Source organism: Psammomys obesus, unplaced genomic scaffold (genome assembly GCF_907164565.1).
Source record: "Psammomys obesus unplaced genomic scaffold, mPsaObe1.curated_primary_1811, whole genome shotgun sequence".
NCBI classification, from domain to species: Eukaryota; Metazoa; Chordata; class Mammalia; order Rodentia; family Muridae; genus Psammomys; species Psammomys obesus.
In genome coordinates, this window is record NW_026585504.1 from 1,544,358 (window position 1) to 1,569,717 (window position 25,360).

General features: G+C 40.8%; 1 protein-coding gene across 8 annotated transcripts in view; it reads right to left on the reverse strand.

The window, feature by feature from the left end:
• The window catches only part of Plcb1 (phospholipase C beta 1), a 758,762-nt gene that overhangs the window by 244,270 nt on the left and 489,132 nt on the right, over positions 1–25,360 (reverse strand). For all 8 annotated transcript variants that reach the window (XM_055605263.1, XM_055605143.1, XM_055605110.1 and 5 more), the window contains 2 exons: positions 22,020–22,120; positions 20,375–20,541 (listed from right to left, as the gene is read on the reverse strand). In XM_055605263.1, the coding sequence (XP_055461238.1) occupies positions 20,375–20,541; positions 22,020–22,120 (268 nt within the window). The remainder of the gene's footprint in view (positions 1–20,374; positions 20,542–22,019; positions 22,121–25,360) is intronic.

The following is a 25,360-nucleotide window of genomic DNA, read 5'->3' on the forward strand; positions in this document are numbered from 1 at the left end:
TTTTGTAGACCAAGCTGACCTCAAACTCAAAGGTCCACCTGCTTCCGCCTCACAAGTGCTGGGATTAAAGGCGTGAGCCACCACACCTGGTTGACTTTGGACTTTTAAACAGTGCTGAAACTGCTAAAGGCCATGAAGCCTTTTCAAGTCGGGCTGAATTTATTTTGCTCTGTCAGATGGACACGAATGTTTGAGGACCAGCAGTGGAATACTTAGGACTTAAAGGGGACGTGGTTGGGTGGCAAGTTGACAAGGGATGGAGGACTTGTGATGGTTAACCTCCATTATCACCTTTACTGGGTTTAACAATCATTTAGGAAACTCACATCTGGCTGTGTATGTGAGAGCATTCACATAGAAGTTTAACTAAAGATGTATGTCCCACCCTGAATATGGGGGCATCATTCCATGTAATGAGCACAAAGAGGTGAAGAAGAAGGGGGCAGAGACCAGCCGTCCCCTCTCTGCTTTCTGATGTTGGGTGCACTGTGGGCAGCTGCCTCGTTCTCCTGCCACCCCCGCTGGGGCCATTGAAGCTGTTCTTGCCGTAGCACCTTCCTCACGGTGATGGGAGCGTCCTTGAGCTGTGAGCCAGAATAATCCCTCCTTTCCTTGGGTGATTTTCATCGACATTTTGTCACAGCAAAGGAAAAAATAAACTAATGCAGATGCTTATCTAGCAAATGAGCCCTTCATGGCATTAACAGCTGATGTGGAATTGCTCATGAGCCAGATGTTTCCAGCAAAGAAAATATGGCTGTCCATGTTTAAATGCACAAATTTTCTTTTCAAATAGCAGGTTGTGACTTAAAAGAAAGTCTAATATGTAAGCACAGGCAGGATGATGAATGAAGAAAAACAGCCTATGATAGGTTTGTCAGTTTGGTCTGTTTCCTGTGTGCTGCTTAACAAATCATTCATGTTCCTTGCCATATGCAGAATGAACTCGGCCCATCCTCACTGTCATCATGGGAGGGCAACAATTTAGATGCCTATCATATAGACTCAAAACCTGAAGGAAAGAGCTTGCTCAAGATAGCATGGAACACAGATTTGTGCCTTAGGTAGCCAGTTTGTGCTGAATGTTGAGAAGACACTGCCCATGGTCTAGTACCCGAAAGTAAACCATAAACATAGCATTAATAATACGATCTGTCGACTACTCTGAGAGTGGACCACATGCCAGGCACAGGCATTCTAGGAGAGAGTGACTCATTTTCAGTTCAGTAAACTGAGGCTGAGCAGGAAACTTGCCTAGCAAGTGTGAAAGCTGGAGCAGGAGCTCATGCTGGACAATGAAAGGACAGCGGTGTGTGAGATGTATCAGTGTCCACCCATCTCTCCTAGCACAGTGCTGAGTAAGGGCCAGGAGCCACGGAAAAAGGACATTTTGCATTGGCCTTAATCTGGTTGCACTGCATCAGTACTAAAAATAGCCCTGAGTGTGAGCAGGAAAGAGTCTTTCCCATGATTTACTTATCTCTCTAAAGTGTGTCACTTTAATCTTTTTGTTAGAAGAAGCTGGGCTCTGGCCGATAAACGGCCCATCTGGCGAGGCGTGAGGATTAGGCTCTTTGATTTGAATTTGTCTATCAAGGTCCAAAATTCCTCTCTAGACTTAATTTATGTCCTATTCTCTGTGTGAGATTTAGAGGAGTCCTCCAGCATTTTCTTTCCTCAACCCATGAGTCTTACATTTAGGAGAATAAAAATAAAATGCAATAGAAAATGTGTTACGCCAACGTAGGACAATAGAAATGCTAAGCACTAGGTGACATTGTTAGTGGGATTTGCAGAAATTATGCAGGGTAGCTAGCAAAGGGTAAGAGAAAGCCAAATGCATTCAAATATCTTCAAAGCTGTTCAGCACCGGGAGAAATTCTGCCCTGGGACACAGATGGCTCACATGTATCACAGCACAGTGGAGATGGGCAAGCGGGACAGTGTGTCTGCCAGTTAGCATGGGCACCAACCGTATTCTGTTGTGCCAAATGCCAATTAGGCAGGATCTGACACTCATATGTTTGGATGTCACTGGGATTATGCAGATGAAAAACCATTCATCATCATTCAAGCCTCACTCTCTGTGTAATGATAGCAGAGGTCATTGGAACACTTCCTGCCCATAGCAGCGAGATGCTATTTCTTGGCTTATGTTTATTCCCGGTGCTATGACCCTTGAGGATTCTTCTAGCTCCTTTCAGGGAAAGAAGGGCAGATGGCATTGATGTCTCATAGCTCACCCAAATCTATTTGCCTGCTTTCAGAAATAATCATTAAATGTTCCCCTTTTTTTCTGCTTGGGCACAGATTTTCCTATAACATATGCTAACTACCTTGGTTTCTGTATAATGGATGAGCTTTGCTGGTTTCTTTATTTTTAATCCAGATTTTTCCAATCTTGTGTTTAGTGTGTTCTACACATGTTATTATTTTATCTTAAATTGGAAAGCATCATTTATTCTATATCTTGTAGACTGCAAAACCTGCCCAATTACCATAACTGTGGACAAATACAAGCTAAGCCATGGTATGATGATGCTCATTAAATGATTATTTGCTCTGGTCAAGAGCCGCCATAGGTCGGCCCCTGTCCCTGCTGCTGCAGCTCTCTCTGGCTCTGCAGTTGTCTCCATTCAGTGTTAAATTGTACTTGTTGATGTGGTTGGAGTGTAAGTTCTTAATAATGACCCTTTTTCTAAAATATCATATTTGTGAGTCATTTACTCCTCACCACTGTTTGGCAAGTCAAAGAAGCTCTTTGTTAATTTTACAAATAAGCTTGGACTTTTTGTCACTTAATTTTACAGATAAGCTTTGACTTTGTGTTACTTAGTTTCACGGATACGCTTTGACTTAAAGAAGACTTGGCTGTCCCTTTAAATTGGCATGGACAGGTAAAGGTGGTCTAGATTAGGCCTTCTGTTTAGAAGCTAGTTGTGGTGGCTCACACTTGTCATCTCAGTGGGTGGGAGGCAGAGGCAGGGGGACTGCTATAAATCTGAGTTCATTCGTGCTACACAGCAGGCTCCAGGCCAGAAAAACCCCTTCCCACTGCAAACAATAAAGCAAAGAAGGAAATGATCTTATTTTCTGTTCCCCTCTAGGACTAGCACCCCTCTCCACGCACACACTCTAGGCGTGCACTCAGTACTAGTGCCACACACACACACACACACACACACACACACACACACACTCTCTCTCTCTCTCTCTCTCTCTCTCTCTCTCTCCCACTCTAGGTACATACTCTGAGGTGATCGTCATCTCAGTCCCCTTTCACTTTTACATGCAGCCTTAGACTTGCCCGTGGAGCCTAGACTGTGCAGGTCTTCCCTTGGAAGAAGGTCCTCAGAGGGCGGAACAGGCTCTGTTTCATTTCATGAGTGGACTTTTTGTTGCACTGCTCTGAGACTCTGGCCACAATGCAAAGGAGGCAAAGCCTGGTAGATGTTTGGCCGGGATGCTTGGGTCAAAGTGGGTGGAGACTTGAAGGGGCTAGCCTTCACCGTCCTTAATTCTGTCTACCCCGAAACACAAACGGCTGCCCAGCTATCTGTTCTCCCAAACTTTCTGATGAGGAACTTAGAACCTTCCTAGTGTTTCAAGTACTGTGAGACAGTCTGTCTCTTGCGGGAACACTGCTCTGCAGATATCTGGAAGCACAGCAGGAAGTGACACTTTCCTCCTCCAAAGCTTTCAGATCATCCAGGGATTATAGGCCTTTGCCACTATAGCCAGTTTCAGCACTTCCTAAATTAGATGCACAGTGCATGCTTTTAGAATTAAAATGCCCGTGACACTGCATTGGGTATCTGGTGAAGAAAACAGCTGTGTGGATACCCTGGACCACGCAGCACCTCTTCTTTGACTGGAGATTGGTTGGAGATTGGTTTGCTTGTTTCTTTGTTTTCTTCTGTACTTAGGATCAAACCTAGGGCACAGACATGCAAGTTAAATACTTTACTCCTGAGTGACAGCCACAGACATCTTTTTACATTTGAGATGGTGTCTCAAAGGCTGTCCAGGCAGGCCTTAAAGTTGACATTTCCTACATCAGCCTCTCAAGTAGCCAGCATTACAGACTTGTGCCATCAGGTTTAGGTGGAAACTTCTTTTATGCTACTGCAATCAGGGTGAACATTTGTTTTTCTGGTAAGGAGACTCAGGTAGGCAGTGTCAGTGTCTAGGAGGGGATATGATTGGAGTTCTATTTGCATCTCTCTACCTGATGACTTACTTGGGAGTCTGGGAGTCAGGACTTCCTTAGAGCATCCTCAGACACAACAAAGGATGGATGCCCCACATACTAACATAATGTTTGCCCCAGGACTGTGCTCTGCTTATGCACTGTGGAAACAGCCTTCACTGACTGCCTTCTCTTCCTCCTCTCAGTCCCATGGTCCTTCTATTACTCTAAAGATTATATCTCAAATGGTTTTGGACTCCAATATTTTTCTTTCAGAGTTAGTTCCTAAGAAAATGTGGAACAGTTACACACAGCATCGTGACTACGTAACATCTTTGACTCATTTTCTGTATGTCAGCTACAGGATAAGGTAACATGGTTGATTTTTGTGTATTGTCCAAAATTAAGGCTTGTCTTAAGTAATCCTATCACTAAGCCTGGAGATAATTGCTTTACAACAGGGGTTCTAGAGACTGCAAGATAGAGTTAAGATAGAGCTCCCAGAATTGCCAAGATACATCAGTGAACTTCTCAGTATCTCTGGCTTCCCTGCTATGGCATTTTCTAGCTCCTCAGTTGTGTGTTAATAAGGACCATCCAGCCTTGTGATCATGACTTGTCTGTTCCCTACATTCAGTGTGTCTTCCTCTTACTTTTGAATGAGACTCTGGGGATTTCAGTGCTGAGGATAAAGCGCCTGTGGCTTAGCATAGATCAGCCTGCCTACCTGTCCCTTTTAGAGTTGCATTTATCTGTAGCTGAAAGAGAAAAGGATACCAGCAGGATACATGTCATTACCATGTTCTGATGGCAGGTGAAACAAAAGGGAAAAAGAGCTATTTGCTTAGTCTTAGTACCTCACATGACATGGCAAGGCATCTGGGGAAGGTCTCATGTGATGAGGGAAGAGGCCTGAAGAAGACACAGCATACTGTAGGCGTCTTATCCTGCCAGGCCCCCTTTCCTTCCCTTGGGACTGGCATTTGTCTTTGCCTTCTACTATTTTTACATATCCTGAGTGGCTATTTCCTGAACAAAAAGAATTTTAGTTGTGACAAGACATAGCTGTGAGCTTCTGGCTAGAGCTGAGCTGCAGAGCAAACACTGAGGTCACCAAAGGAAAGGCCAGAGGAGGAAAACAGAGCCTTCCTGGGCCAGGCCTTGGCTTCCCTTTTTCTGGGAATGAAGGAAAAGCAACAGAAGAAAGGTTTTGGAAGTTCCCAGGTCTACCAGGCGACAGCAGGCTCATAATGCCTGTGCCAGGAAAAGGCAGGGCTTAGTTTGTTTATTTGTTTTTCTTTTTCCCCTTGTTAGCCAGTTTCAAACACTTCAGAGTGGTCTATGAGCATGAGAAACTCAGAGTGAAGAGGAGTTTGCAGTGCACTCAGGAATGACAATGCCATTCTTCCCTCACCTTCCACAGGGGCTAGAAAGTCAATAGGTGGAATTTAAATAGGATTCTGATCAATAAAATGCTAGAGTGGCTCTCAGCAGCTTCCTCAGTGCAGTAAATGAAGGCATGAAAGAATTAGCTAAGTCCTACAGTCTCCGTCTGTGTTTGTCTTTTGAGAAGTTGACTTTGTTCTTTCATTTCAGCTCTTTTATTCCCTCAGTTGCTATGTGGCTAATCTATGCACTCACCTTAATTGTGAGGCAGATCTTTAAACCGGTCAATATTTCCTCCAGAGCAGCAGTTTTAAATCTGAACAACTTGTGTCTCCTGGGGTTTGAGCCACGGCCTGCAGAGCCCGGCACTGGAGTGCTCAAGACACGGGGAAGGGAGGGTTGTCACCACCCGCTTGAGTCCCCATTAGCGTCTCCTCTTGTAACCCTCACAGTGCTTTTGGCAGTTTTATTCTCTCTACACACAGGTCTTCTTGTAACACTTTGTTAGAAGAAACCAGGGTAAGTTGTGCCCTGTCAAGGGCAGATTTGAGAAGCATGGCTGTGCACACACACGCAGCCTGTCAGCGCTGCATCTCAGTTTTAAGAATTGCTGGAGGAGGGCCCAAGTGGGACTCGGGAGCAGCTGAGGGCAACAGGGAAAAGAGAAGGCGCATCAGTCACAGCACAGCTTCCTTCTTACCGGCTATGTGTGTGTGTGATCTGAGTGTTAGAGCAACATGGCTAATCCCCTTGCTGACACGAGTCCCTGGTGAAAACATCAAGCCTGGTGACAAAGGAAGACTCTGGAGAAGGTGGGGAAGGCACTTGAGAAGTGGGCTATCATTTCCACGGATGTTCAGGATGGCTGTGGCTGGATTGAGAGATAGTCCTGCTGTGTTACAGAGGATGCTGCTGGCTAGAGTTGGACAGTATGTGCCCAGGAAAATGAGAGAAACACTCGTGTCACCAAAGCAGGTTATCATCTCCTGTCACAGGAGAACAACCCAAGGACCAGTCAAGGAGTGCTTGCCTGAGGTTTACTAGTCTGCCATGATGCGGGACATTTTTCTTAACTCCAGCAAGACATTTGGCTTCTCAAGTATACACTTGACTATACTGCTAGTACTGCTGTGTGTGTTTACATTTTTTGAGATAACAGTTCAAGCAGATGAGCTGGACTTAGACCTTCTATGTATCCAAAGAGGTCCCAGAACTCCAGATCCCCCTGCCTCCATTTCCCCAGTGCTGGGATTACAGGTGTGTGTCCGTGTCCCAGGTTTAAGTGGTGCTGGTTCATGCATGTTTGGCTAGCACTCTACCAACTGGTTACCTCCCCAGCCCACCCTTAATTTTTATAATTTCTGTCTAGATAAGGAGAAGTAGTGACAGAGAAACATAATTTAAGACTCTATATGGAAAACTTTGTAATACTAAAGTGAAAATCCTAGGTAATGAGTCATGTACAAATCCTTATGTTTATAACTTAATCATAATTCTAAATAAACATTTATGAAAAAGAAATATTAATCCTGAAAGAAACATTTGGTCAAAGTCTCAACATGTTAAATATAAATATATATGTTAAATATATACATTTACATATACATATATTACATAAATATGTAATATACATATATTAAAACATATATATTATATATAATATACATATTGTATACATATATACTTATTATATATGTATATATAAAATAAACATATATTATACATACATACACACACACATATATATGGATATATATATATATGTACTGGTTTTGTGACTGATTCTAACTTGTAACTGTCTGAATGTAGTCTGTGTGCTAAGAACTGTAACAGCAATGTTCAACTTTACTGCTTTTAGGACAAGTAAATATTGCTAATTTCTTGTTAATAGTTCAGTCACCTCTCGTTAGTGCTCACATACCATACTTAGTACTCTGAGCAATTCCTTTACAGAATCACTTCAAAGATGAGAAGATATGAACATGGTACTGATCAAAAGGGTAAAGTGGCTTAAAGTGTGACAACCAGGATTTCTCCTTGGCCCAGTTCTGGTGGCATGTATTACTTTCCTGTGACCACATTCTCTCTCATAGATAACCAAAAGGAAGCAATGTTTGTTTTGGTTCAGCTTCAATTCATCAAAGTGGGGAAAGCATGGGGGAAGGTTCATTCTACAGGTGACTGACAAGAACTAGTGTCTGAGGCTGGCACACTGTGGGAGACCAAGAAGCAGATACAGTGTGGCAGGAACCATAAGCAGAAATGACCTTTAAAGGGTCACCTCCGGCAACCCACTTTCTCTACCCAGCCCTACCTCTTAAAGGTTCCTCAGGCTTCTAAAATAATGCCACTATCTGGATAACAACTATTTAAAACAGGAAACTGATGAAGACATTGAGATTCAAGTCATAACACAAATTCTTTTTTTTTTTTTAATTTACTTTGGAACCATCCCTTCTTTGTTTAGTGAACTTAACTCATGTGAACTTTGAGGACCTTCTCATCCATTATCGAGTCACAGGGTATGTGGTTTAGATAAGTCATCCTGCATTGACTCTAGGGAGAATCATGTGACCTGAGTGTGCCTAGTTATTTTATTTGATCCTCCAGAAGAGTGATTTTTTTTTTTTTAACTCAAGAGTGGCCTTGTTGGCTCAGGATTCTGACACTTTTGATGGAGCCACGAGTGAAAAGAATTTCCAGATATTGGAATACCTTATTTGGCAGGCCTGGCTGGAGTGTTGGTAGTTATCATGTTACTTTAGAGAATCTGCTAAAGAGCTGCAGTGAATACAGAAAAAAATGATAAGAAACAAGGAAAGATAATTGTTTTTTATTGGCAACATATACCTTAAAACTACATATATATTTGTGAGTACAATATAATGTTTTTGTTATTATTTTCATTTTTAAATTATTTGGCAGTTTTATATGTATATATACTGAATATTTGGTTATTTTTATCCCCTCTACCATTAACCTTGGTTTTTCTTCTCTTTCAACCACTGAAACCCCACTTCCCAAAGTAAGGCCTGCTCTCACTTTGATTTTTTTGTTTGTTTATTTGTTCTTGTGCCTCACTGAGGTTAATTTTAATTGCTTGCATGAATATTGTGGGGATTAAATACTAGAATATGGGCAAATTATCAATAGTCATACAACTGCAGAATGCAGCTACCTCTCCCTAGGGCCCCATTCGCTGCTCATGGCCCCTCAGCAATGTGATGTTTTGATATATTGCTGGACTGCAGGGTGATGAACTCAAATCAACAGACTTACCACCTGAGGAACTTATCTTTGTGTTCCACACTTTCAAAATCTATTCTTTTAGCTATTGTAAAATAAACAGTGCATTAACATTTATTACAGCCATCAGTACACCACTGAACCTTATTTTTCCTAACTGTACTTTGGTACCCTCTGACCAGCATGCCTCCCCTTTGCTGTTCCCCAGCCTCATGTAACTATCACTGCACTCTTTCCTTCCATCAGCCACTTTTTAGGTTCTTTTTTTTTAAGTGAAATTATGCAGTACTGGAGAAAAGTCAATTCTCAATCACATTATTTGAACTCCCGGGCTCCGTGCTAAAACCCACTGAAATCCAGGCTCTTTGCTTGTTGGATACAGACACCCCTCCTGTGTTTCCATGCAGTGTGTTTCTGCTGTTTTCCAGGGAAGGGACACTGCCTCATGATGCTGCAGTCTGCAGGCTGGCAGAACTCAGAACCCTGCCACATTCTACCCTGCTTCCTGGTATTAATAATGTTCCATTATAGTTGGATTGTGTCAGTATTGAAAAAGAAAACAATATTGGAAACACAATGTAGTTATTTGTCCGGACACAAGCACTGTTAGCTTGTTTCTACTCCGAGGACAGTGGATGCTTGCTGTACCTGAATTGTATTGCTTTGCTTAAAGACAAATTGTGTCATCATAACTGTGAGTTTATTTCAGTGCTTCAACCATTGACTCCATAGGCACTGATCAAATGCTAAAGTAAATTACACAGCTTCAGTTTTATAATTTAACTACAATAAAACATATAGGACTATAGTACATGTAAAACATAGAACATATAGTTATATAGTAAGACTTGATAAAGAAGAGTGGAACTTGAAACACATACTATGTTCTGTTGTATCAGTTCAATTGTTCAACAATCATACACACTTGCTTTTCGCAAAGGAGTAAAGGCAGAAACAAACTCAATTGTTTCTCTTTTTCTTTTTTGCAGTTTAAGCAAAAAAAAAAAAATTGGCTTTCACTCAAGGCTATCCATGAATCCTGAAGTCTGTATTCTGTTATCAAAGACACCAACATAACTGTCTTGTTTTTTCTGCTATTTTTAACTCACTGATTGTTTTTGAAAGAGTCTAAGTGATTAAAAAAAAGATTAGTCTTCAAGCTAAAACATCCATTACCATCTTGTTGGGTAGAGGCAGGGTCACTGTGTATTCCCTCAAGCACAGTTAGGTCTGCATTTAGATAAGTAGGGAAGAAAGAAGCATTCGGTGACTGGAACAGGGACATTTCTAAATATAGGACATTACATTAAAAAAAGATGAATCTTCTCTGAGAATGATAGTCTCTATTACAAAATTCAAATCATTTCTTTGTGGACAACAAGTATGCAAACCTGTGGCTTAGAATACACAGAAACCCTTGGACTATTTGCAGTAAATGAAGGCATCTCTCCAAGCAGAAATTCCAGAGTGGAAATATGGCCTGCATGCTAAATACAGCTGGATAGCAGAGTAGCAAAAGCTACTCTGAATATTTTACACTTCCTCATGTTGTATTTTTTTTTTAGACAATATGTACTTATATGGGTTTGGTGTTCAGGCTTCTGGCTACATTAAATTTTGTTCACTTAATTTTTGTCTTCTACTTAAAATTTTAAAACATTCACATGAATTGGGCATGGCAGCAGAAACCTTTAATTCCAGCACTTGGGAGACAGAGAAGGGCAAATCTCTTTGAAGTCAAGACCATCCTCATCTCCACAGCAAGTTTTAGGCCAGCTAGAAATATATAGTGAGACCCTGTCTTAAAAACAAGCAAACAAACAAAAAACAAAACAAAAACAAAAAAATCCCCAGCTCTCCAGAAACCAAATATTAACATGTATTTAACATATATTATGTGTATCTGTATTATTTAACCACTAAAAGATCTACTTTAAATGTATTTCTTGAATTCCTGGGAACCAGCAAGCCTTACAGGCTAGGGAACTAGGTAGCCTAACTGTAGATCTGCACCTCTTCCCCCTTATTTCCAAATCCATTCTTCTAGTCTCAGCACCAGCTTTATTTAGACTGTCTGCTACAGCCTGCTTTTCTCTTTGCCCTCATCTCCAGTGCATCCTGCAGATCTTCTTCTCCAACCTCCTTGTTTACTCATCCCTTTGTCCCAGCCCCCAGCTTCAGCATGCATTTCCTGGGAACCCACCAGCCAAACCTGCCAGAGAAGCAAATAGGTCAAGGAAAACAGGTAGATGATCTTCAGATGTTCACTTTCCTTCCTCTTCTCCAAATCCAATCCCCAATCTCATCCCCAACTCTAAAGTAGCCAGCCTGCTCCCCTCTCCTCCCCTTCTGCTTCCATTCCTGGAGGCCTGAGCACAGACTGTGGAACATCTGTCTGTGGATGTCTGTGCTTCTCCTTCTTTATAGCCATTCCAATTCCTGAGTGTCAGCTCCCAATGCCTAGACACACATCGTATCTGGAATCCCCAGTGGCTATAGTGGGCAGGATATCAGAAGCATTCCCTACTAGGAAACCCACAGCCACCACACTCTCCCAAGAAACAGAGGGGACAACAGAAACCAAGGGGAAAAAAACACCCACTGAGCAAAGAAAGACCCGGTATCAGAACTTAGACTTACAATCATCTCGAACCCAGATGCCTAGATGACAATGTAATATTCCACTCAAAAATAGCCAGGACAGTATGTCTCCATCAGAGCGCAGCAACCTTACTACAGTGGGCACTGAGAACAGCGACATAGCTGAAGTATGGGACAAGGACTTCAAAATAGCCTTAATGAATATGTTAAAGGTCCTTCGGAAAATGAAGAAATCTATTAAAGAAGTCTATGACAACACAAAGAGTGGGACGAAATGAATAAAAATTTTCAAGACCTTAAAATAAAAATAGAATTAATAAAGAAAAGCCAAACTGAAGGAAATCTGGAAATGAAAAATTAGGAACTTGAACAGGAAATTCAGAGATAAGTCTCTCCAACAGAATAGAAGAACCTCAGGCATTGAACATAATAGAGGAAATGGAACTTCGGTCAAAGAAAATGTTAAATTAAAAAAAAATTGGCAGAAAACATCCAAAAAATCTGGGATACTATGAAAAAAACAAATCTAAAAATAATAGGAAGAGAATAACGCAAAACAACACCCAGGTCACAGGAACAGAAAATTTTTAAACAAAATCATAGAAGAAAATTTCCCTAACCCAAAGAAGGAGGCCCCTGAGAGTACAAGAAGCATAAAAAATAGACTAGACCAGAAAATTTAATTAAGTTTAATTGAGGCTGGCTTACAGTTCAGAGGTTTAGTCCATTATCGGGAAACATGGCAGCGTGCAGGCAGACATGGTACTGGACAAGGAGCTGAGAATTCTACATCCTGATCCTCAAGCAGCAGGGGAAAGACTGAGCCACAGTAGGCCTAGTTTGAACATAAATGAGACCTGAAAGCCCACCCCCACAGTGACACACTTCCTCCAGCAATGTCACACCCACTCCAACAAGGCCACACCTCCTAATAGTGCCACTCTCCATGGGGCCAAACATTCAAACACAAGGTATGGGGCCATACCTATTCGATCTACTACACCAGCCCAGACAAATAAATATACCCAGTAACGCTTTCAATCACAATAGATAAAAAAAAAAAGGCATTTCATGCTAAAACCAAATTTAAGCAGTATCTATCTACCAATCCAGCTTTTACAAAATATGCTACAAGGAAAATGTCAACCTGAAGAGGTTAACCACAGCAATAAACCACATAAATCCAGGCCAGCAAATCAGAAGAGGAGGAAAAAGAAAAAAGACTACCACAACAAAATAAGAGAAATCAACGAGTGCCACTCATTGATAACTCTCAACATCAATGCTTGCAGTTCCCCAATAAAAAGATACAGACTAATAGATTAGCTGTGTAAGCAGGCTCCATCCATTTGCCGCATCTGAGAAACACACCTTAATATCAAAGATAGACATCATCTCAGGATAAAAGGATAGAAAAAGTTTTCTAAGCCAATGGACCCAAGAAGCAAGCTGATATAGCTATATTAATTTCTGCCAAGATAGACTTCAAACCAAAACAGTCAGAAGATATAGGGAAGGATACTATATATTCATCAGAAGAAAAATATACCAAGAGGATATTGCAGTTCTTAACATCTATGCACCAAGCACAAGGGCACCCAAGTTCATAAAAGAAACACTACACTTCAATATTCCACTCTCACCACTGGATAGGTCATCCAGACAAAACCTAAACAGAGAGATGCTAGAGTTAACTTATGTCATAGGTCAAATGAACCTGACAGATATTTATTGGACAATTTACTAAGACATAAAAGAATACATCTTCTTCTCAGCAGCTGAGGAAACTTTCTCCAAAATTGACCACATACAAAGCAACTCCCAGTAGATATAAGAAAGCTGAAATAACACCTTGCATCATATCTGACTACCACTGATAAAAACTAGATATCAGCAACAATAGAGAGCTTACAAACTCATGAAAACTGAACAACTCACTACCTGACACTGCTTGGGTGACCAGTAACCTGAGACTAGATAGCTTAGGGACTGAGGGTAAAACCAAACGCTACTGCCCTTCCCCCGCCCACATAATGCAACAACAAAAGCGCTCCTAATGACATTCTACTATATTCATAGATCAGTGTCTTCAGAGAAGCTTTGTCCTGCGGCTGATGGGAACAAATACAGAAACCCACAGCCAGACATTATGCAGAGAGTGAAAGACCATGGACACTCAGGCCTAAATGGGATGTCTCCATCAAGCGCCTCTCCTCGGGGCTCAGAGAACACTTTGGAAGAGGAGATAGAAAGAGTGTTAAATCCCAGAGAGAAAGAAGACCATCAAGAAAAGAAGGACCTCTAAATCAACATGATGAATATATATATGAACTCACAGAGCAGGCACAGGTCCAAGTGGGTCAAAGACCACAACATAAAACCAGACACACTAAACCTGTAGAAGAAAAAATGGGAGAGAGTTTTGAACTAATTGGCACAGGCAACAACTTCCTGAACGGAACACCAACAGCATAGGCTCTAAGATCAACAATCAATAAATGGGACCTCATGAAACTGAAAAGCTTCAGTAAAGCAAAGGACACTGTTGTCAGAACAAAACACCAGTCTACAGACTGGGAAAGAATTTTCACCAACCCTCTATCTGACAGAGGTCTAATATCCAGAATATCTAAAGAACTCAAGAAGTTAAACAGTAACAAATCAAGTAATCCAATTAAAAAGTGGGATACAGAGCAAAACAGGGAATTCTCTGTAGAGGAATATCAATGGCAAAGAAACAGTTAAAGAAATATTTAACATCCTTAGTCATCAGGGAAATGCACGTGAAAATGACCCTGAGATTTCACCTTACACTGATCAGAATGGCTAAGATCAAAAACTCAGGTGACAACACATGCTGGAGAGGATGTGGAGGAAGGGGAACCCTCCTCTATTGCTGGTGGGAATGTAATCTACAACCACATTGGAAATCAATCTCGCACTTTCTCAGACAATTAGGAATAGTGCTTCCTCAAGATCCAGCTAATCCAGCTATACCACTCTTAGGCATATATCCAAAATATGCTATACAACAAGAACCATTTGTTCAACCATGTTCACAGTAGCTTTATTTGTAATAGCCAGAATCTGAAAACAACACACATGTCTCTCAGTTGAGAAATGGATACATAAATTGTGGTATATTTACACAAAGGAATACTACACAGCAATTAAAAACAAGGAAATCCTGAAATTTGCAGGCAAATGGATGGAACTAGAAAAGATCATCTTGAGTGAGGTAACCCAGAAGCAGAAAGACACATGTAGTATATACTCACTTATAATTGGATAGTAGCCATATAATATAGGATAAACATACTAAAATCTATAGTCCTAAAGAAGTTAAACGACAAGGAGGATCCTAGGGAAGAGGCTTAGCCTCATTCAGAAGGACAAACAGGATAGACATTGGAAGTGGGAGAAGAGAAAAAAGAGGACAGGAGTATTCCATTGGGGGCCTCTGAAAGACATCAGGGTATTGAAGCAGATGCTGAGACTCATAGCCAAACTTTGGGCAGAGTGCATGGAATCTTATGGAGGAAGGGGGGAGATAGAAAGATCTGGAGGGGACAGGAGCCCCACAAGGAGACCAACAGAGCCAAAAAAATCTGGGACCGTGGGACTGCAGAGGCTGATGAATCAACGAAGGACCATGCATGGAGAGGACCTAGACCCCCTAATCAGATGTAGCACATGGCAGCTCAGTCTCCAAGTGGGTTCCCTAGTAAGGGGAGCAGGGGCAGTCTCTGGCATGTACTTTGTTGCCTGCTCTTTGATCACCTCCCCCTGGCAAGATGGCCTCACAGGCCACAGAGAAAGATGATCCAGATAGTCTTGATGAGACCTGGTAGGCTAGGGTCAGACAGTAGGTAAGGAGGACCTCCCCTATCAGTGGACTAGGGGAGGGGGTCGGGAGGGGAAGAGGGAGGGAGGGTGGGACCGGGAGGAGATGAAGGAGGGACACTGCAGCTGGGATACAAAGTGAATAAATTGTAATAAATAATAATAAAGAAAAAAATTTTTAAAAAATTTGGCCTCATGCCCTGCAGTCAAAGCCAACAGAAAATGAACTCAATGGCATCTTTGGAGGTTCCTTTCCTTGTCTCATAATGCTGTGTCAGAGCTTTTCAAATTTTCCTTTCTTTCACTCAAAATTTAATTTAAAATTTGTATTTATTTATTTATTTATTTATTTATTGTTTTTACACTATATGTCCTTCACAAATATATTATGGCTTCCTGCTGTGTGTGCGTGTGTGTGTTTATGGGTTTCCTGAGTGTGTAAACGATTGTTTTTCTGCATCTAAATCTGTTTCTTGTGCCTTTACTTAGACTTTTCCTTCTGCTTGTTTATTTTGTCATATTCTGATTTTAAAAAATATTACTATATTTCTCCTTATTTCATTATTATCCCTTAAATGCCTGTTTATTTTTTAAGGAAAGACAGACAGGGTGTAGATTAGGTTGGGGGGGTTGGGAAGGAATTTGAGGAAGAGAGAGGTTAAATTGTAATATATTGTAGGGAAACATCTGTTTTCAATAAAAGAAAAAAAAAGCACATATATCTTAGGAATCAGAGTGTATGTATATTCCTGACATACATACTTGTTACATGCACAATTATGTTTCTTATGCCTCACATTAAAACATTAATTTCAGACCTCGTGATTTTATGGGCTAGAAGTAATTTTGTTCTGAGATAAATCAGATGATGTTTATCAGGCAATATTGAGCTTAACACCAACTTAATTGATTCTTGGGCACACCTGAGGTAATATTCAAAGTCAGAGCAGCAGGAGAGGACAAACTATGACAGCATATTGAACTTTGGTATCTATTTTCTCAAGTTTTCATAGGTAAAAAATACAGGAACCACCTGATTTAAAGTTACAACTGGTTTCATGAAGAGCATTAAGTCCTTGGGAAGCCTTTTGACCACAAAGCCTTAGTTTTCCTCTTTGAAAAAAATATTCACATGCTTTTAAATACGGTATTTACTCATTATTTGGAGTAGTGCCTGGGATTGGACTCAGGGTTTCACCCCTGTTAGGGAAATTCTCTCCCGCTAAGCTGCCTCCTACCACTCATGTGCATTTTTAAAGTTACATTTCCTTAGAGCCCCACATCAGCCATCACGTTCAAGCCAATCCTGCTTTCAGGAACTGCGCTTTGTTAACACTGACTCATACTCACCTAATAAAGAAGGGACAAAATGGCTTTTGTTTGTTTGCTCTTAAAGGAAAAGAAATTCCAAAGTCAAACATAACAGGTTAAGAACTACAAACTCAAAATAAAAATATTGATGTTCATTGTCTGACAAAATATTTCAAACTCTTGTTTCTTTCCTTCCTTTTTAATTTTTTGAGATGAGCCCTGGCTGTCCTGGAACTCAAAAGATCTGCCTGCCTCTCCCCCCCAAATGCTGGGATTAACGGTATCCATCACTATATCTGGCCTCAAGCTTTTTTAGTTTCTAAAGTAATTTCTTCTCTGTACACACAAATCTCAAAATCCTATCCTATTGACTATGAAACCAAAGTGAATAAACAAACAAAAAAGTCCCTTTTCTCCTTAATTCCCATAAGCAGTGAAAGTAGCACACAGAATGTTATAATACAGCAGCTCAAGATCAACATTGTTTCTTACTCAAGTGGCTGGGTTAAGAAATAGATGCTGTCATTAAAAAGATTTACTTTACGTAGCTAATGGAAATTTAGCTACAACTGTCTGGGCAGTTTGGCCAGATGTACTTGTCTGTCGTGGGATGTCTTCAGACTGAGCTTGTGTGGACTGCACAAATCCTGTTTTAATTTTTCTTGGAATTAATTATATAAAGATGTTCAAGAGGGCTTTGTTGAATGAATGCAGGAGTGAACAAAAGAATATTGCCCTTGATCCCTAGAAAATCTTCCATTCATTCCTGTTGAAATTAGTTCACCTCAGAAATTCCCTGGACCTTCCCTATGGGCTCCACCTCCCAGCTTTCTACCCATCCTCAGTAACTCTCAAAGCCTGGCTGCTCAGTGTGGCTCCTGTAGGCTGGTCGGGGTATTCACCACCTTGTAAGAGATGCAGAACCAAGAATCTAAATTTAACAAGGCCTCAGATGATTTCATCAGCAGCTATTTGTTTGGCTTGTTTTGTAAAGCTGAAGTCATGAAGAATACAGATATGTGCATGCTTACGATTTGAGTTCGCTATACTAGGGCATGTAAACTTCTTTCCTCCATGGCCATCACAACAAAGAACGGAATTTATATTATGGTGGAGACATGCCATCATCATCTCCTCCCTTAAACAGTTACTTAAAGAACCACTGGAGGAGGGGAATCTTCTGGCCAATGAACCACCCCTCAGGAAGGTGTGCCTGCCTTAAGCCATGCTAACAAGACAGGAGGAATAGCTGATTTTCAGGTGTGTCAAGAAATATCTACTTGCCTTTCTGGGTTCTGCTCAAAATACATTACTTTTGCTAATTTTCTGTTCTGTTTTTCTTTTGGATACCAGCCAAAACCCAAGTGTGCGTTCTCTGGTGCTTTGGATTTCCTTACAGTTTCGCTAAGGCTCCCTCTGCTCCACCATGGTCATCTTTTATGCTGGCTTCACTCAAACAGTGTGGACCTTTCCCCCTTGCAAACAAACAACAACAAAGCAAGCAACAACAAGCAAAACTTAAAAAACCCTCTACAACTCACCTTCTCTGGTCTATGAATTTCATTCTTCTAATTCGTGAGATAAGAACCCAAAAGCCACTGGCTTGGGCAACTTTTGTGGCCATTGAGTTTTCAGGTCCCTAGATTCTTGGGAAACTGTCATTCTCAAAGACACTCTGACATTTCAGTATGGTATCCATTTTGTCCTACTTGAAATAATAATGGTAACGTAAGACTATCATGTGTTAATCTCACCTAAATAACACACTTTCACTTTACCCTTAAAATAGGGCAGTTATCAGTTCTTTTTTGTGAATGGGGCTGAAGTGGTCCTACTAAGGTCTTTTATAATTTGACTGGTTGACCTACTGAGAGTTGGATTTCTTCACTGGGAGAAGTGTGACAGCTCTAGACAACTAGATCTGCTTATTTATCAGTTCTGTTTCGTGGAGTGACAGAAGGTAGACCTCCTGCCATGGCTAGGCTTATCTCCACATCTTGGTGTCACATGGCAAACCTCTGTCCTTCCCAGGTGCTACTTGAGTGCTCTCTGTGGAGAGACACTAATCTAATCCCTGCACAGACTATTATGAAGAACGATGTTATTTTGGGGCACAAATGCTTTATGGAAGTGATTAGATCTTACTTCCTAGCCTATAATAAATATTGTATCCTAAGAAGTCTAAGGTCCAAGAACCTTATGACCTAGAGAGCAGCTAGATGGAACCCACCACAGGATTTCAAAACACGTCAACATACTGAGCAGACTTCACACTCGGCCTTCTCACCACATCGCATAGGCTGGGTGCTTCTTTAGTGGACATCCTCACTTCACGCTCACACAAGGCCAGCCAAAGACTTTCCCCTCTTCGGTTCTGCAGATGAAGCACCTTGAGCAGGGAGAGTTTATGTGCCAAGAGGACCTGCCTCTGGACACTGTAGTTAAGGGCTTCATGCGCACTGTCAGTAGGCCACAGGAAGGCCTGATGGCTTCACAGAACCTTTTTCTTGTCACAGTATTATGAGATAATCATATTTAGAAATCATTCTGGAATTGTTCCATCACTAAGTGTTAGTTGTTCTTGGAAAAGTCTGGATTTCATAATGGGAATTGCTGAGCTTTATTGGGAAGCTACCCCAGCTTGAAAATAAGGAGCAGGAAGAAAAAGGAGGAAGAGGAGGAGGAAAAGAGGAGGAGGAAGAGGGAGAGGAGCAGGAGGACATCTTCACCTACTCTTGCTTGCACGGCAGCCCTGCCCCAATGACAAATATTCTCTTGTTGCTTACTTTCACTGATCTTTCAACAGAAAATAATGTCAATTACAAGGGCAAAATGCTTGGCCACGAACATAAAAGTATGTTGAAAGAAGTTGTCTGTAAGTCCTCAATTAACAGACTAAAAAGGAAAATTTCAGTTTTTACTTACTACACTCCTCTCTTTTCTTCTGAGAGGGCTGGTTCTGAACGAGCGCAGGGCGCGAAAAGACTTGTGCCATCTGTTCTCATCTGTGGCTTGTGATGGCTAGATGACGTGTCTGTGTGTAAACACGCCACTCATCTCTCCTGGAAACTAGTGTTTGGGGTTGTCTAGACGATCTACACAATCGCAGTAATGATGGATCAGGTTTCTGAACGAGGGTCTTTCAATCCAGAAGAGATTCAGTGTCAGTGGCAGAGGTTTAGCCAAACCCCTCAACACAGTTCATCCAGCAACTAACTGCTCATGATCATATTTTCTTAATTCACTTTTCCAGAATAAAATAAAATATTAAAAATAACTTCCTGTTTTTTTCTACTAAGATTTTAATTTAAATCTGCCAAAAATTTAAATTGTAAGAACATTTCAAAATATTATCACATGTAGAAAAATTTATCAGTTACTCTAAACTAGAATAAGATATGATTCTAGCATACTAAATATTCTCTTTAGTTTTGGAGACTTGGAGAAAAACAAAACCAAAATGAACTCATGGGTTACTATACAGAACTTTCAAAAAAAGCGACCCTAAAGGACAACCTTTGAACTAGTAAATTCTCTGTATGAGAAAAAAAATGCATTCAATTACTGAATAAATTTGAAAACAAACAAACAAATTAGAAATATAAAAATTTATAGCATGTACACATAGACATAATTAGAAGAGTAACTTGCCAAAGTTAAAAAAAAACAAAACATCACAACAAACGACATCAGAAAAAAAAAATCACAGGAGATTCCAGACACAAAGGGGTACGTGGTCTTAAGTCTGTGACCCCCATTCCTGGCCTGCCACAGAGGAAGCAGGGCTGTGCACATTACCTTTCTTGGCGAGGCTGCTGTTGGGTTCATACTTCTCAATCAACACTTGGACCTGCTCTTGCTTCAGAGGTGGGTAGAGTATTTCATTTAGCCGGGGGTCTCTCTGCTTAAGATTGATAAAATCCATCATCTGATCAACAGTAAGATACGGTTTGCTTTTGGCACCACTGCAAGCAATGAAGACACAAGAAATCACACTACTTTCCACATCTTATTTATGCATTAGCTGCAAAGAAGAAAAAGCATTTCATGCCTGTGAAGTCTGTAACAGAATTCTGACCTTGCCCCAAACCACCGTGCTGCTACAGCACACTTCCCAAAGCTCGAAGGAGTGCCACCTTTTCTAATCACCGCCACCCAACGCCAATGCCTAAACAAGCATCAGGTGCCTAACAATGCCGTGCCTTATACTCAGCAGCTGAAGATATATTGCTGTTTATTACTTTAAAAAGAAAAAAAAAAAAAAAAAACAACCCAAAGTGCTTCAATACAGCACTTCACTAAAGTTACAGGTTTAGAAGAGTGTATGCTTCTGTCATTTGCTTGTTTTTATTTTTGAAGACGAACTCACTATGTATCCCTGGTTATCCTGGTGCTCACGATGGGCTGGCTTCAAATTCATACTGAGCCTCCTAACTAAGCTTCCTTTAGATAATGACAATAATGATTTATACCATTATGTAGATGTAAACACACAATCTCATTTTATCTTCAAAATAATGGTGTTGTTGAATAGAATTATTCAAATGCCGCTTTAAATTTAATTGACAACCCATGACAATTCAATGGTATATATATTGTGGATACTCAATAAACGTTTTATGGTGATGAAATCACAAAGCAAAAGTGTTCATGTATGATGTCATGCTCAACGGCAGCCCTTGTCTGTCTGCCTCTTGCTTCCTTTACCAATTTGGATTGCCATTTTGCCAATTATGTAGATTTGGGTGTGTCAAGAGAGATAAACTGCACTTCCATTTGTTTGTTTTCTCTTTTCATTTCTGTGTTTCTTTAAGAAGCAATATCTAGGGACTGCAGAGATGGCTCAGCAGTTAAAGGCATTTATTCTTGCAAAGGGCCCAGATTCAGTTCCTACCATGCACATGGTGGATCACAACTCTCTGGCATGAGAGAGCTGGCATTCACATAGCACACAGATATCCATGTAGGCAAAACACTCATATATATTAAATAAAATTAATCGAAAAAATTAGCAATTCCTTTAGAAGTTTGTAATTGCTAGAATCTGAGAAAATAATATACTGTCTGTGAGGGTTCTTAGTAATCTAAACTTCTTTACACTGATGGGGTTGACAGGAATACAAATGAATGCTGTTCAGCCAGGAACATTTCTGTTAAACGAATCATTCTTGTGTTTGGCAAGACACTTCCTGCTATATTCATAATCTTCAGTCAAAACAAAGCCAACTGAGCATATGAAAATGACACCTTGCCACACATGTGTCATAGCAAATATATGCTTGTTACAACAGTAGTAGCTTGTCAAGGCCAAGCACCCCAACACCTCCACACAGCAAAACATTGCTGCTTTGGGGTAATCTCCTTTAGTCATAGCAAAGTCTGCTCTAGCCACTCTGAATAACATTGTAAGCTAGAAGAAGTACATTAAAATGCATCCTCTTACAATTCAGAGAAGATGTTATCAATTTCAGGTCGCGGACAAAGGTTGTTCAGGAAAACTCTGAACACATCTGGAGTGAAATCCTCTTGAGGTATGGAATCATTCTGCAAAGTAAAACAACAGTGTGAACAGAAGGTCTCATTCTTTCTCTAGCTTCCTTTTGATTTTTCTTAGTCTCTTTTCTCTTTCTGTCCTCCCTCCCAGCTTCCTTCTCCTCCTCCAACCCTCCCTTCTCTTTTCCCTTTCCAAACCAGGGTAAATATCCAGAGCACACTTCTGAGGCCAATTGTGGACTCTATTTGAAACCTATGGTGTGTCAGTGCTATTTTCTGTTGATTATAATTTTACTGCATGATTTCAGTTGATAAAATTTTAATTAAAGCTTTAGAATTTTATCCTGCTAAACATATGTTAATACAGTTTCCTAAATATATATACTAAAGTGAGTTACGTATAGGAAGACAGAACCTGTTCAGTAGAAATGTTTTAACTTGCCTGTCTGTCCTCCCCCCACCTTCTCTCCCTTCCTTCCTCCCGCCCTCCCTGTGTTAGTATACATGTGTATGCACATGGGCACATGAAGGACAGACCTTGCGTGTTGTTTCTTGGGAGCCATCTACTTTGTGTTTTGAGGCAGGGTCCCTCATAGGCTTGGAATTCACCAGCTAGCCAGTGACCCCGAGAAATCCCTCTTGTTTGCTTCCTCAGTGTTAGAATTATAAGCAGGAAACACCAGGCTTGTCTGGATTGTTGATGTGGGTCTGGGGATCAAATTCAGGTTCTCATGCCCTTTACTGAGTAGGTGTCTTCCTGCTCATTCTTATTCTCCTCTCTCTCTCTCTCTCTCTCTGTGTGTGTGTGTGTGTGTGTATACATGTGTGTCTCTTTCTGCCTGTCTGTCTGTCTGTCTCTGTCTGTCTGTCTTCCCGCCATCTCTCTGCCCTGACTTTCTCTTTCGGGTTGAGTCCTGCTATTCAGAGATGGTGGCAGTGGCCACGCAGCCTTGGCACTTCAAGCAACTGAAGTGGGCAGCTCAGCGGCATGAAGAACACCCCGTCATCATGCCCTTCTCAAGCAACTGAAGTGGGCAGCTCAGCGGCATGAAGAACATCCCGTCATCATGCCCTTCTCAAGCGTTTGAGTGCATATCTTTCAAAGGATGACCCTGGAGACAGTGCTACCATTAAAACATGAAATTCCAACGGGATGTCATCTATTTTTTGAAGTATGGGGTTTATTTCATTTTACACTTCCAGCTCCAGTCCGTCACGGAGGAAGATCAGGGCAGGAACACAGGCAGGGCAGGAACTGATTCGGAGACCACCAAGGGGTGCTGGTTTATGTTATCCGATCTTTTATTAGACACTTTTCATAGGCAGGACAGCATAAGGCATCATGAGCTACGGATTGCTCATTGTCCTATTGTTTGGGAAGCAGGTCACTGACATAGAAGGCTATTGCCACAGCTTATGTTTTCTGTTTGGTTGGGCTGCCATGGAAACAGGAAGCATGTATTTGAGCCTTTGTTAACAGGAAGGACATTTTTTTTCATGCAGCTTCCTATTTCAGGTATGTGCTTGAATGATTGTTTTTATTTTTAAGTCCCTAAAACAAAGAAAACACCCTTCCTTTTAAACATATTCATATATTTTAGCTGTATTTTAATAGAAATTAAAAATAAATTATCTGAAATTGTATACTGCTTAGTAACAGACTAGAAAATTTAGTTCACCACTTGGCAGTTGGGAGAGGCCCTATGTTTGTGGAATGAAAAAATAAAGTAACATTTCCTCGAATAAGTCCATTTATAGGAGAAAAACCATAATATTTTGCAAAAATAGATTTTGATAAAACAAAAGAATACATAAGATCACATGGAAGATGTCTATATGAACTGACTTCAGCTCTTCACACAAAGCTTTGAAATCATAAGCTCAAGAGCTCAAATCCATGAGCATCACAAAATCTCTTAAGGCCTTTACTGGTGTTTTGTCACTCAGAAAATGGAGACAAGTGCAGCTTGGTTGTGGGATTCCAGGGTTTTACTTTGTTTATGAAAAGAAATACCTTTGCCTGGAGGATGCTAGTTTCTGAGTTAGACTCGCACTTCTCTTGCTTTTTTAGAGAGGCAAAATTACTCTACTTAACTCACTATTTGGCTGTGAGAAGATTTAAAATCATTTGAAAAAAAAAGCAACAGTAACGTGGGCCAAGTACATTCAGCTTCACTGCATTTATGAGCCCCAACTGAGACACCTCTCTCTCCCACGAAACCTAGCTCTCTTTACCTAGCACACACGAATTGATCTTATCCAAGGATATCTTCCTTAGATAATGTTTGTTGGTTTTCAGTGTCTCTCTCAGCCATAGCTTCTGCTTGGGTTGTTTCCTCCTGACTCAGCATTCCTGTTACATTCTGCTCATCTTATCCTAATGCTCATCTAACTGTGCTGTGTCCTCAGCTGCAGGGCCGTCTCTGTTCTTGTGCACATGCTAGACTTTATGTGCCTTTATCTGCCTGACTTCCAGGTTGTGGAAAATGATAGCTACTGAATAAGTGTTATTAAGTGAACATTATGGGAAGGCTGAATATTATACTTGCTTTGGACAATGAGGTTTAATGATGCATGTGAACAGACATATAATTTCACAGATGTATTTTACTAAAATCTAATCTGTTTACTTTTCAGCTGTGAACTAGGACTTTCCATTAAAGTGGGCAGATTAGTGAGAGACTGTGAATAAGCGCAATATTATTTTCATTGCATGTTGAAATTTAGCACATGAAGTTTTTTTTATAAAGCTGGTTTGATTCATCTTGTCGCTCTCCTGCCCAACTGAGTAGTGAGTATGTACCATAGACTGTGGAGTCATTAGGTGGAAATAGGAGAAAAAATATTTCATAGACTTGGACCGACATCAAGGAGTATCACTGAAAGTAAAATGCAGGCATCCTAGGGAGGTATTTACTGCAAGGCACAGAAAAGTCTCAGGTTTTGTGTACGTGAAATGAGCCCATAATTTGCAGAGCTCAGTCATGTACCTTCTTTTTCTATCTCTGGCTCGGTAAAGAGGAGAGCATATATTCATGTTACCTGTTTGACTAAAGAGGCAGCCCAAAGTCCAGTGTGCTAAAGGTCATGCCCCAAGTCTGGGTAGTACTGTGTGCCAATTTCTGGCCACATTAGTGATGATGAAGTGTGTCCACAGTTTACCTTCATACACCTATATGATGTCTTCCACACTTGAGCTTTCCCTTCATATTTTATATTTCTGATTTTCTACTAATGTGATATTTGGACAGGAGGGGCGATCTGCTGCTAAATTCTGTCCCACTGTGGGCA